Below are 12,813 nucleotides of genomic sequence, written 5' to 3'. Positions count from 1 at the left end.
GAAATGAAGCTCCAGTTTTACTATTTCAGATTCTAAGATGTTACATAAGGAAACAAGCAAGTAAGATTTAATCAATTCATCCTTCTCAAACAATGTGGAGTCGTGACGTTTCCTGACTGCTGACGAGGGCTGCAACTAACTCGTATTTTCATTATCGCCTCATCTAACTATTTATTAGTTCATTTCTTTATTTCATTTGGCTGACAGAAATATCAGACAGTGATGAAAAACTGTACGGCACAACACATATTAACATATTAAAACACACAAAGCACCATAAATATAAAAGGTTATGAACATGGACAGGGTTCACTTCAGATGTCAAACAAAATGTTTAAGCTTAGTTGGGATTACAATATGCAAAATAACACACACACACACACAAAGTACCCTAAATGTACCTTTAACATTTCTTTGCCAAGTTGTTCCTGGTGTTCACCACAGTCCAAGCAGAGTGAAGCTTTATTGTACCTGAGGGGTGATTCATACATGCTGCTCCCACAGATCAGTCAAAGGGGTCTGGACTTGTTTCTTCTGTCCTCACGTGTCTCAGGAAGTGACATTGAACTGAATTTGATATGTGTTGTCCTACCACAGTTTGTCATAGAACTTTTTAAGTCAGATTTTATTTCATGAGATGTTTTAAATTCCTCGTGCAGATAAAATACAAATGTACATTTACCAAATTCAAGCTCCGATACTTTCTAAACATCTGAACCAAGACAGCACGAATTCATTCAGGGAAGCTGTGCTTCATTTCAACAACACGTCTTCACTTTGACTGACAAACGTTTACATGGAAATTCCCATCAGAAGCACAGATGTGTGCTGCTCACCGAGCAGCTGGAGGCTGAGGGTGAAGGCATGATGACGCCTCCCAGTCACACCACAGCTGCTTCTTGTGCATGTCCTTCATCTCTAAGAGGCACAAGTGCTTGTACTGGACCTAAAGCTAGGCTAAAGAGTGACAGGCTGAAATCAGAGTACTCATGTAGTCTTGTGTCATCTGGTGTTATTTTTGTGGTATGTACATTCTACCCATTTGTGTAAATGTGTTTTGATAAGTCTATTTTTGTATACATGCAAACATTCATATGTACTGTACATTATAGCTCATAGTAGTGTTTAAATGACTATTTGCTTGTTTTTTTTTTTTTATTGTAGACCTCATATTCATTTGCCACATTTACCTGCAAATAAATATGATTTTCAACGGTGTTATCCTTCATTATCCTTCAAGGTAGTGCGCCTTTTATTGAGCTGTTATAATCCAAACCTCCAGCCACAGAGGATAGGGATGATACATCAAACAAAAGAAATGCCACAGGCCCATGAATTATTCAGGGATTATAGTCCTTCCAGTCATGCTGACATCCAGCCATTACATTTAATTGGCATCAAATTAAATGACATTTGCTCACACAACTATGTGATTGATGATCTTACACTTCTCTTGCATAGAACTTAAATTTTCTTCTCTTCATAAATCAACTGAATGCCATCATGGCAGCTTGGAGACAAAACTCAGAAATCTGTTTCAACAATGTTTATTTAGGATAAATTCATGTGCATAAGAGCCTCCGTTTTTTTAGACCTGCTTATCTGATGGTTATAACCTTCCTGCCTCCTAAAGGCAGCAAATGTAGCGGAACATCGGGCCTGGTTTCATCAATATTATCAAACTATTGTAATGTTTGGGAAGCATTTGTTAATGTGGAACTAATGTTCTGCCCTGTGCGCCACCGGACCACTTTATCGGAACACGCTGGCAATGTCAATAGTGTCAATTTCCCCTGACTATAAACGTATACTTCCGGTACGGATTTCAAATTAAAGGACTTATCAGGCTAAACTGTGCAGATGTTAAAGGGAATGTCATATTGTCATATAACTGTTAGCATTAGCTAGCCATAGGAGTAATCTACATAAAAAGTGAGTCAGTGTATTAAAGCCAAGACAAAACATTAACATTAGCCAGAAGTGCTGAAGACTAAATGTGACATTTAAACCTGAAGGCGACACAGACTCACTTCCGGTGGTGGTGCCGTGGGCTTGACGGATGTGACGCTGAGGAACACATGTCGGACTGAGCCGAGCTGGAAGTCTTGAACATGGTTGGAAAGATCAGACATGTCCGGCAGAAGATCCACCAGGAGGCCGTGAAGCTCCACAGGCCGAGCAGCCCCACCCAGCCCCCCCGCTCCCTGAGCGCTGTTACGCCGGAGGAGCCTCCTGGCCCGGGACCACACACAGCAAGTCCTCCGCTCCTGGGGGGGATCCGGAGAGACGATGAGAAACAGGTCAGTCAGAGCTGAACCGTGAACCATGAGCACAGTAGCAGCTACAGGTCACAGCAGTGGGGGCCGGGGGAGACGCCCTGTATCATGGATGAGGGGGTCACAGCAGTGGGGGCCGGGGGAGACGCCCTGTATCATGACTGTGTGTTGTTCTGTGGTGAACCCTGACAGGCGCAGAGCTCCGTCCCCTCTGGGGTCTTTGCTGGCACCCACATCAGTCCGGAGGTCCTGGTACAGACACTGACGTTTGAGCCGCCTCCAGATGTGCCCACACCTGCCAAGAAAGGTAAGAGTTCCTCCCTCCCTCCCTCCCTCCCCCGCTACAGTGCTGTGGCTTTACAGCCTTTCCCCTGAAGCCGAGGGGAGGACGGGCTGTGGGACCGGACCCCCTCCCCTCCACATGGTAGATGGTCTGTATCTGTGTAGCTCCTTTCTACTCACTTCTACATCCTCATTCACACACTGAAGCTGCTTCAGGAGCTAGTGGGGGTTCAGAGTGTTGCCCAACAACACTTCGACATGCTGACCCATAGGAGCCGGGGATCTCTACGTGGGGGGTGCAGTCCTGAAAGGACCTGAACAGCATCACTGCAGTGTGTTTATGTCTGTCCTCTGTGAGGTGTGCAGTGGCACTCTGCTGCATGCATGCAGCACAGACTGGGGCCTCTACCTACAGACTGGGGCCTCTGCCCGCAGACTGGGGCCTCTACCTGCAGACTGGGGCCTCTACCTACAGACTGGGGCCTCTACCCGCAGACTGGGGCCTCTACCCGCAGACTGGGGCCTCTACCTACAGACTGGGGCCTCTACCTGCAGACTGGGGCCTCTACCTGCAGACTGGGGCCTCTACCTACAGACTGGGGCCTCTACCCGCAGACTGGGGCCTCTACCCGCAGACTGGGGCCTCTACCTACAGACTGGGGCCTCTGCCCACAGACTGGGGCCTCTACCCGCAGACTGGGGCCTCTACCTACAGACTGGGACCTGTGCCCACAGACCGGGGCCTGGGAGCCAGGAGAGTCCATGAGTTATACACATGGTTTCGCTCATGTCCTGATAGTCTGCTAGCAGCTGAGCGTGGATCTCTGTCAGCCAGAGTAATTATCCAAAAGATGCAGTTCTGCTTGTGGAGCAGGGCCGTGATCTCATTGGTCAACTGTACCTCCTTCTCCAGCCTTTCTGTAGATGGGTGGAGAACACTGAGGGATAGTTAGCGAGGTGTGATAAGACCACTCATAGAGCGTTAACCTGTGCTGTAAACGTTGTGACCAGAAGAAGTGCCTGTATTGGTGGTCTGAAGAGGTGACCCATCAGGTCCATACCACATGCTAACGGTGAACAGTACCTATTACTAAATGTCAGGAATGTTTTGTTTTGTTCTTCCACAAGGAAAAGCTCATGCTGGTGTGAAATGATGCAGTGTGTGTGCTGATGAGTGTGCACTCACTCATGGGGCCACAGTGAAGCGTCTTGTAGCGTTACCTCCTGTGGCCACTAGATGGTGTATAAGACCTGTGTTGGTCCTGGTGGGGCCACGGCAGCCAGCAGGCTGCAGGAAAGGTTACTTAAGGATCAAGAAGTGTGGTGCTGATGGAGGCTGCTGGAACGTCTCCTCCCAGCGCTGGAGGAGCAGTGTAACGAGGCTGGCAGAGAAGTGAGGAGAGCTGTGGAGGAAGAACAGTCGAGCTGGAGAAAAGGATGGAGGCCAGTGGTAGCGTCTCTCTGTGACTGCGGCTGTGTCTCATGATGTGGGCTTCGTTGCTAAGCACACTGTGCTGCCTGAAGCCTCACCAGAAAACTATATATAGATCAGAGTGGCATAAATTTAGCTCATGCATCAAATCAAGGTTCAGCTGCATCAGTGTTTCCTTGCCTCATGTGGAAGACCCTCAGGATGGTGCCGTCCCAGTCTAAAGACACTCGTACTGTAACATCTCTCCGATAAGTTAAACAACAATCCTGTTCTCCTGCTAGTTTCAAATGGAACAATTCCATTTTCGTACAAGCCGGTCTTCTCCTTAAAAGACTAGACCAATGTATAAACCACCTCCTGAGAATGAAGTCAAGCTTACATTACTGCTGTTCTCCAAAGCAGGTTGGAGTGTGTTTGAATGTGTTTGTCTCTGTCCGACAGCCACTGTTTTCTGTTGTAAGTCAAGAGTTTGGGGAGCTCCATCATCTTCATCTCCACTTCATCTGCTGATTAGTCCTGTCGTCTCTAAAATCAGTCGTCTCATTTCAGAGGCTCCTCTAAGAGTCCTCTTTGTCTCTGAGGCGAAGTGATGTCTGCTCTGCAGCCGATCTCTGCGATCTCAATCAGTGACCTGGACTTTAAAGGGCAAAATGAGATTTTTCAGATTTTTTTTGATTTGTCAGGTAATATTGAAACGTTTTGTGATGGAGATGAAATCACATGGCAGAGAGATGCTGACTCCGTCGGTCCGGTCCTACACAGGCGACTGTAGCAGGTGCATTAGAGGGGCAGCCATGTGGAGCACACTGACTCATTGAGAGGCAGGAGTAAGAAGAGAGCTTAAGCCCAGTTTGGTTCATTGTGAGGCCTCTCCATCATTATATATTATACACACCATTTGTAATTGTAATGTAATGTCATTTTCCAGGATTTGGAGCTGTGACTGGGGCAGAGTGGTCCAGACCCTTCATATGACTCATGGACAGTCTGTCTGGTGATAATGGTGATACCCTGACCTGTGAAGCACCTTTCAGAGCATGGTCACAGACAGACTGCAGGCTCCAACATCCTCTGTGCTAACATATTAGCCGCTTAGAGCTGAACTAGTCAGAGAAGCTGAGCCCAGGTGGTTGTTAAGAGTTCCTTTCATATTGCTTTGGAATTGATTCAAAAACTGTCAAAACTTTTACTGTGCGGGTCAAACTCCTAAGACGCTAAATCCTACATTACCCATAATGCCACGCAACAGTGTGTTTTCATCAGACCCCCTCTGCCTCTTAAATGTGCCACTTCTTTCAAAGCCCACAGCTCCATCACTGTAGTAGACTGCTCTGTGAAGAGAGCTGCATTAGTGGTGCCGATATGATGTGGACACCTAAAGAACGGCCTGCTGTAGGTTTCTTACTGCCCTCCATCTCCCCAGGCCTGTTCTATACTCCCGCCCCCCAGATCCAGGCTGGAGGTGGATGAAGGTGAACGGTGTGGGTGGAGGTGGGCTGGGACTGTGAGGGGTAGCCTCCACCCAGCCGTAATCACAGCTATCCATTTCATCTAACAGCGGGAAGATGATGCCCCCACCGGGAGCAGAGTGGTGGTAAAGCATCCTGCCTGCCCCCCGCCCCTCCACAAACACAATAGACACCCCCACCCACACATGAGAGATTAGATTTCTCCACTTCTACCCACATTTGTAGTCAGCAGCAGATGCCTATCTTTGCCTGTTCTCTGAGTGCAAACAGCAGCAGAAACACTTGTGTTTGAGCGCTGCGGTGGCAGATAAAGGCCTGCAGGGCATTCTGGGAGAAACTGTGCCTGTGTCTGAACGGTGCCCACTGACACACCAGCAGATGGGAGGTGTACACAGCACACTGACTCACTAAACACTAACTAACTAACCCAACTGTGGTAGGATTCGGAGCTAATATTTGCCCAAACATTGCTTGATTCGATTCTGTTTTCAACCGCGGATGTTTTTTGTAGTTCTGGGTTGTTTTACCATTTACCTCACCAGCTGTTGACTCTGCGTGACCCGTGGTCATTGTTCATGGCTGTCTATAAGCACCTCTGCTCACATTGAACTAATCTGGTGACTCACAGATCTGGAAACAAACGGGCGCTAATCCCTGATTGGTGCACAGAAGTATGTGACATCACCTTTTTTCAGCGGAGCCCCGCCCACTTCAAGCCAGCAGGGAGAGCACAGACACAAAGTCACGTCAAATAAAGCAAACTGCTCCAACCCCGTCAGTGTGCAGTGTGTAGTGTTGTCACGCTCCTGTGTGACCGGTGTGATGGTCACAGGCTGATGGGTAATGTTGTCTTAAATGATGGGGTGATGCCTCAAAGTACAAAAACAATCCGAGGCTGGAAAAAAGAATTAATCTTTCATCTGCTTTGATAAGGCTGTCTGGAGTTGTGGAGCCTTGAAGCTGTGGGCCGTGCTCATCCTGTCCAGACATGCTGGTAGTCATGGCAGTAGTGCACTTTACTTGCTTTGTCCTTACTGCGTTGTGGTTACACTGTAAATTACAAGATGAGCTATACTTAAAATGCCATCATGAAGAGTCTGAAATCATTTTTTAAACTTTTGCTTAACATCCAGTGTTGATGGACACTTGTTCCACAGTTCAGTGTGCTTTGGGAATAATGCAGCTACTGACTGGATGAAGGATGAAGTATTAGTATTAGTACAAGCAACGGCAGCTTTTCTCTAGTGGAATTCAACAAAGATTACATTCTTTTTCTGTCATCAGCAACACAACGAGTAGTGTATCACATCTACTTCATGTCTAATGATCAAATGTGTTCAGTGTGATGCACTGTGGTGCCACTGTGGGCATCAAGCATATCGATCATCAAACATAATCAAGGCAGAGCCACAGATAGCCCTTAAAATGAAAGATGAAGCCACAGGTGATTTTCCTGTTAGGTGCATGAGACAGACAGAGCCCCCCCCCTCCGGCTAAGTTAAAGGCTGCAGAACATAGCTGATGGCTGACAGTATGGCAGCTGCTGCTCCCGTCCTCGTGCCTGAAGTTGGGCTAAAAGGGATCAATAGACCAGCTCACTGTGCTGCTGCTGCTGGGACGGGCAGCACTCATCACACCCTGCTGTGCTCATTGAAATGACATGTGTCCTGTGACCTCTGAACTCCACAGAGCTGGAGCTGACGCCGATCAATGGATAGGAAGTAGGCCATGCACCACTTACATCATTAGTCTACATGGCCAGTAAACCAAAACATGTGTTGGCGGGCGGACACCATGTGACATCATGCTGATGTGAGTTTTTAGTTTTTAACTTTACGTGTCACATTCTATCGACGTAGATGTATGATAATCACACACACTGCATCAAGTCCACCATATCACCATGAAACTCCTTTACTATTGCAGCGGCTGTGGATCAGTGGTAGAGTGGGTCGTCCCTCAATCAGAAGGTCGGGGGTTCGATCACCAGCTCTTACGAGTCAGCATGTCGAAGTGTCCTTGGGCAAGACACCAACCTGCTCCTGAAGCAGCTTCAGTGTGTGAAAGAACAGTCTCCTCCAGCTTAGATTCCTCCTGAATGAATGAGGATGTGATGTAAAAGCGCTTTGAGTAGTTGAAATGACCAGAAAGGTGCCGTACAAATACAGAGCATTTACCATTTACCATATTCATCCAGGGAGGGGCCCATTGATCCACACAGGTCATCACACAGTCAGTGTGTAGTGCGACGCACCCCCTGAACAGATGAGATCACCTGCAGCAGCATCACCTCTGTGTCTGTGAGCAGGTAACGAAGGGTCCTAACAGGGTACACTGGAGTCCTCCTGGTTTCATTTGGACTTCACACAGACTCAACACTCCCTGCATGTTCACCTGCTGTCTGAAATCAGCGTGGAGGACGTCTCCACAGCTCTGTCTCTAGCTCGATCACCTCCTCCGGCCCCTCTGTGGCCCTCTGTGGCCCTGTGTTGGTCTGTGTGAGGCTGCCATCACTAAGGGCCCCCAGCAGCTCACAGGGCCAAAGCGTTCCCTGTTTCTCCTTCTGTGAGGAGAAAAAGGCACACGGGCAGGAAAGAGGAAGTGTCCATTCTGAGAGAATCCTGTCATGGCTGTTAACAGGCGATAGTGGAAAGGTACAATCAGCCATGTTGTTTTTCGTGTGCTTCCCCCCTCCCTCCGTCTTTTCCCCTCAGAGCTCTCTTTACAGCAGTGGTTTTCCATCACCGTCACTTCCTGCTGTTCTGAAGAGCAGAGAGGATGAATATTTAGTCGAGCCCCCCCCCTCCATGCCAGCGTACAGTTGTGTCTGGAGGTCTGGAGCACAACAGACACACACTCTGTCTCCGTTTATCTGTCCTGACCACCTCCAAGGTGGCTTCGCCGATAACCCCCCCCCCTTTCCCCCCTCCAGCTGGGAGCTTCTGAGGGGAAGCAGATTGGTCTTTTCCTTTTACAACTCACTCAGTGTTTGCACTTTTAATCTTTTCCATTTTGAAATGGAGCTTTTTATTTTTGTACCCTCTCCCAAGTATTGCCATGATGAATGTTTTACTTACAAAAACCAGGGGTGACGGATGGCACGCTGCCTCCTTCAGGAAAGAGGGACAGGTCTAACAGACAAATATGAAGAATCTAAAAGCTATAGGTGGAAATAAGGCGAGAGACAAAGCTGCAGAATCAGTGAACCTGTTTGTCTTCCCCCTCAGTCACTCTCAGTCTTCTTGTTTAATTCAAACGTAGCAGCTGCACATTCAGATCCAGCAGCTTTAAACAGACTCCAGGTCAGTCAGGTCTGACTCTGTCCCCCAGTGAAGGACGCGTGGACATCACTCTAGTCTCTGGACCGATCAAAGCCAAATGAATTTCATTGATTAATGTTATCTGTGATAATCACCAACAGATTGATCAGTGTTCTGATTGGTGGAGCTGCAGTAGCACCAGTAGAAACAAACTCAGCAGCCAATCCCTTTCTCCTTCCCACCCTCCCTCCCTCCCTCTGCAGTCAACTCATTCCCTCACCCCACTGATGTGTCTTTACCACATTTCTGCATTTGCCTCTTCATGTTCAATTAGCAGACGTCTCCCTCTGCTGAGTGGAGCCCAGCCTGGTTTGATGTGTGCTGTCACATAACTGTGTGTGTGTGTGTGTGTGTGTTCGTTCACAGGCCCAGACGAGAAGAAAGTGAAGTCAAAGAAAGAGAAGATGAAGGAGAGGAGGGAGCGATGGCTCAACAGTGAGTTTATCACAGTGCTGTAGGCCTGCAGGAGCAGCCTACTGTTAACACCACACTGTCCCCTAACAGCAAACACCAGTGATAAAAGAGCACTGATGGATGTCCCCTTTATCAGCCCATTTATTTATCAGGTGATTCATGTCAGTTTTAGAGAGGATCAGTGAGCCCGTACACTGAGAACTGCTCTGACCTGCTTTATGAAGGGCTGGTCTTGATTGTCACTGTTGGAGGTTCTCTAGCTGTCATTGAAACGTCACTACAGCAGTAACGGTGACAATCAATCAATCTTTATTCATATAGCGCCAATTTATAACAGTGTTATCTCAAGACTAACACAGTAGCAGTAGGGGGGGGGGAGGTTCTGTTCTGAGGTGATGAGATCCCCTACAGAGAAGCTTTGATGATGACCACAGATGAACGGCCGACCAGTGAGTCACTGAGCTTTGGGCTCTTTGTGCTGAGGGTCCATCCTTGGCTCTCTGTAGTCAGAACTCCTCTCCCCAACACAACCAACATCATCACTGCCGCCATCATGTCCCATAATTGCGATCAGGCCTGTAACTGTACTCTTGTGCTGAGCCAATCAATTCCTGGGTAACACAACACGTATCCTGTCCAGGCATATAATTAGGTGCTAATGGCTGTGGGCTCAGTCTACTGAAACCCAAGAGAGGCTCCATGGCTGACAGTTTTCAGGAATTAGAAGACGGTTGGAATGTAATCTGAGCTTTTTTTCAGGTCACGGACGCAAGAGGGACAGCAGAGTTAATCAAAGCGATAATTGCAGTAGCTGAGACCTGGAGCTTGGGATTGTAAATAGTTTGCACAGTAGACAGTGTGTGTGTACCAGTGTACCAGTGGAAGAGAGGGCCCAGCCTCCGGATCAGGACTAGTACCTGTGATGACTTTGGCCATCCACTGGGCCTCATTCATGAAGCCACACACACACACACACACACACACACACACACACACACACACACACACACACACACACACACACACACACACACACACACACACACACACACACACCTGTGGTCTGGACAAACACGAAGAAGACAAATCAGTGGTTTCTAATTTCCAGGCTGTTGGTTGGACAGAACCAATGAGAGCTGTTCTCAGAGAGGAGTCATGTGTTTGGACTGTGATCAGAGGGACGGTGTGTCCTGGTCATGGACCCTCTGACCCTCACTAACTCGCTCTCTCTCACTCTCTGTTTTGTGTATTCCTCCTCCTCCTCCTCTTCCTCCTCTCAGAGATCAGCTCCATCAAACAGGCCAAGGAGCAGCAGGCGGCTGAGGCCCGTAGACAGGCCACACCTGTGGTGGGAGACATGAGGCCGCTGGCCGACGCCCTGCCGGAGCTCTCTCAGCTCATCGCCCCGGCCGCCACGGCCCCCACTGCTCGCCGCAAGAGCAGGAAAAACAAAGTGTAAGTGTCGCCAAGGTCACCGCACTGACAGGCGCCTGGTGGTGCATAATTATCACATTGTCACATTCCCTGAGACGAGCGGCCGTGGTCGGTGAGCAGCGACTCACTGACCATGTGGTCACTGCTGGAACACTCTCATTGTTACACCCTAATTTCACATCCCTAATTTCATTGTACCGCAATGACAATAAAGACTTGTTTACCTGCAGACAAATAGTCAGCAAGGCCATGGTGTGCTGCTGATGCCCACTGTTCTCCCACAATGCACTGTACAGCAGAGATGGAGACTAGTGGAAAAAGCAGAATGTGATGAGAGCTGGAGGTGAAGGAGCTCCAGCAGCACAGCAGAAAAGGCCTCCTTCACTCTGATTGGCTGCAGGTGGAGTGATGTTGCTTGGTTCAGGTTCAGCATCACTTCCTCTGAATAATGGCTAGCTATGGTGAGGTTTTACAAAAAATCTGAGGCTTCATGAACAGCGTGGCTGATGAACCATGGACTCCTGTTACCACAGCGACGCTTCAGGTGTTCATGATACATTGTAAAAGCAGAAAGCCTGGAGTGTCTCCAGCTGTGTGCAGTCTGCTGAGGGTGCTGATGTTATGTTGTGGTGGTACATGTCCCTGTGCTCTGTCCCATCAGGCCCGTGAAGAGACCAGAGCCGACAGACTTCAGTCAGATGAAACAGTCGCAGAAACGCAAACTCTTGTAAGCAGCTTTCCATTTTCTGTCCTCTTTGCTCCACCTTCCGTCTCAGTCAGCAGTAACGTGTGCTCTGTCCTCGCCTCGGTCACAGGGACGCAGAGAGCCAGCACTTCGCTGCCGCCGTGAAGACCCTCTCTGCCAAAATGAACCCTCTGGCTGATATCGGTGAGCAGCTGAGGAAGAGGATGAGGCAGGAAGAAGAACAAAGTCCCAGCTGACAGCAGCAGCACCTCTGTGTCCCAGTGGACACACCTGACCCCCCCGGCCCCTGGCTGAAGGATGCTGCTGACACAGACGTGTTGACTGTCACAGACATGACGTCCTCTCACTGTAATTACCCACAATCCTCTCCACTAATAAAGGACTGTTTACAGTTGGCCTTTCTGTCCACTCTGTCGCATCTCTAACTCCTGTTTGTGTCAACCCCTACAAAGCGTTCCCACCCGTCTACTTCCTGAGTGTTTGTCTGTGTAGAGGGCTGTGCTGTCAGGGCGGGGGTGTGAGGTAAAACACAGCGTGGCAGCGAGTCGCCATCAGCACATCAGCATGTTGTGGAAGTTAGTGCTCGTCACGTTTCCCCTCGTCCCAAAGAGCTCGCTCTGTCTCTGACATGAAGTCAGGAAGTGAACATGTCCAACTCATTTGTCGTAATATTAGATGCTTTTTTTGGCTCACACTTCTGACTCATAATCATGTTGTACACTAGGATTTCTCACCATGTTCACTTTTATCTGATTCTTTTAACAGCATCTTAAATCTGCATCTGCTTTAGTGAAGCGCCACTGAAAAGTAACACTGCCGTTTCTTACTGGACGTAAAAGGAGTCATCCTGTGATAAAGTACTACATCAATACAAGTGAAAGTCCGACATTGAAAATGTAACTAAACTGTAAGTGTTGTGAGGACATGAAGTGTCAGACAGAAGAAGAGTTTGCAGCTGGATGCCGTCCTGCAGCCTGAAAGAAGATCTGGCTGTGAGAGAAGCAGCAGAGCCTCTCCTCCTCCTCAGGCCCTGGCTATGATTAGCTGAGAGGTAAGAAAAACCCAATCAATAGCCGCTCCAGTGCTGCTGCAGCCCATTAGGACTCATTAATAATGGATGGTTTGGAAGAGCACAGCGCTCATGGGTAGCATCCTTCCTCAGATCCGGACATGTGTCGTAGGCGTGGACGGCTCCTCCGTCGACTGGGCCGTTACATGACTGAGGCTGTGAAGTCCGGCCGGACTCCAGAGAGGACCTGATGAAGACCTGGTCCATGGTCTAATGCACTGTGTGTGTTAGACCATGAACCAGCTCTGGGGTAATGACAGCTGACAGAGACCCTGGGATGGTCAGCCTGTGCTCATCGTTTCACCTGCATCTTTGCATTTTTCTCTCCATTCTCTTAAGATCTTATTTTGGAGAATTCTGGTTGCTGTTTGTTTTGTCTCTCTCTCTCTCCCTCTCTCTGTCTCTCTCTCT

At 48.6% G+C, this 12,813-nt stretch overlaps 1 protein-coding gene across 1 annotated transcript; it reads left to right on the top strand.

Moving 5' to 3' along the window:
- Positions 1–2,057: 2,057 nt before the first annotated feature.
- Positions 2,058–11,729, top strand: slx9 (SLX9 ribosome biogenesis factor). The gene is made up of 6 exons (XM_070855735.1): positions 2,058–2,300; positions 2,469–2,583; positions 9,146–9,214; positions 10,474–10,648; positions 11,289–11,354; positions 11,443–11,729. The coding sequence occupies exons 1-6, from the start codon at positions 2,112–2,114 to the stop codon at positions 11,567–11,569; spliced, it is 741 nt and encodes a 246-aa protein (XP_070711836.1). The 5' UTR covers positions 2,058–2,111; the 3' UTR covers positions 11,570–11,729.
- Positions 11,730–12,813: the final 1,084 nt, after the last annotated feature.

This window comes from Pempheris klunzingeri, chromosome 24 (genome assembly GCF_042242105.1).
Source record: "Pempheris klunzingeri isolate RE-2024b chromosome 24, fPemKlu1.hap1, whole genome shotgun sequence".
In the NCBI taxonomy this organism is placed as follows: domain Eukaryota; kingdom Metazoa; phylum Chordata; class Actinopteri; order Acropomatiformes; family Pempheridae; genus Pempheris; species Pempheris klunzingeri.
The sequence above is the reverse complement of the archived record's forward strand: the minus strand, read 5'-3'. Positions and strand labels throughout refer to the sequence as shown.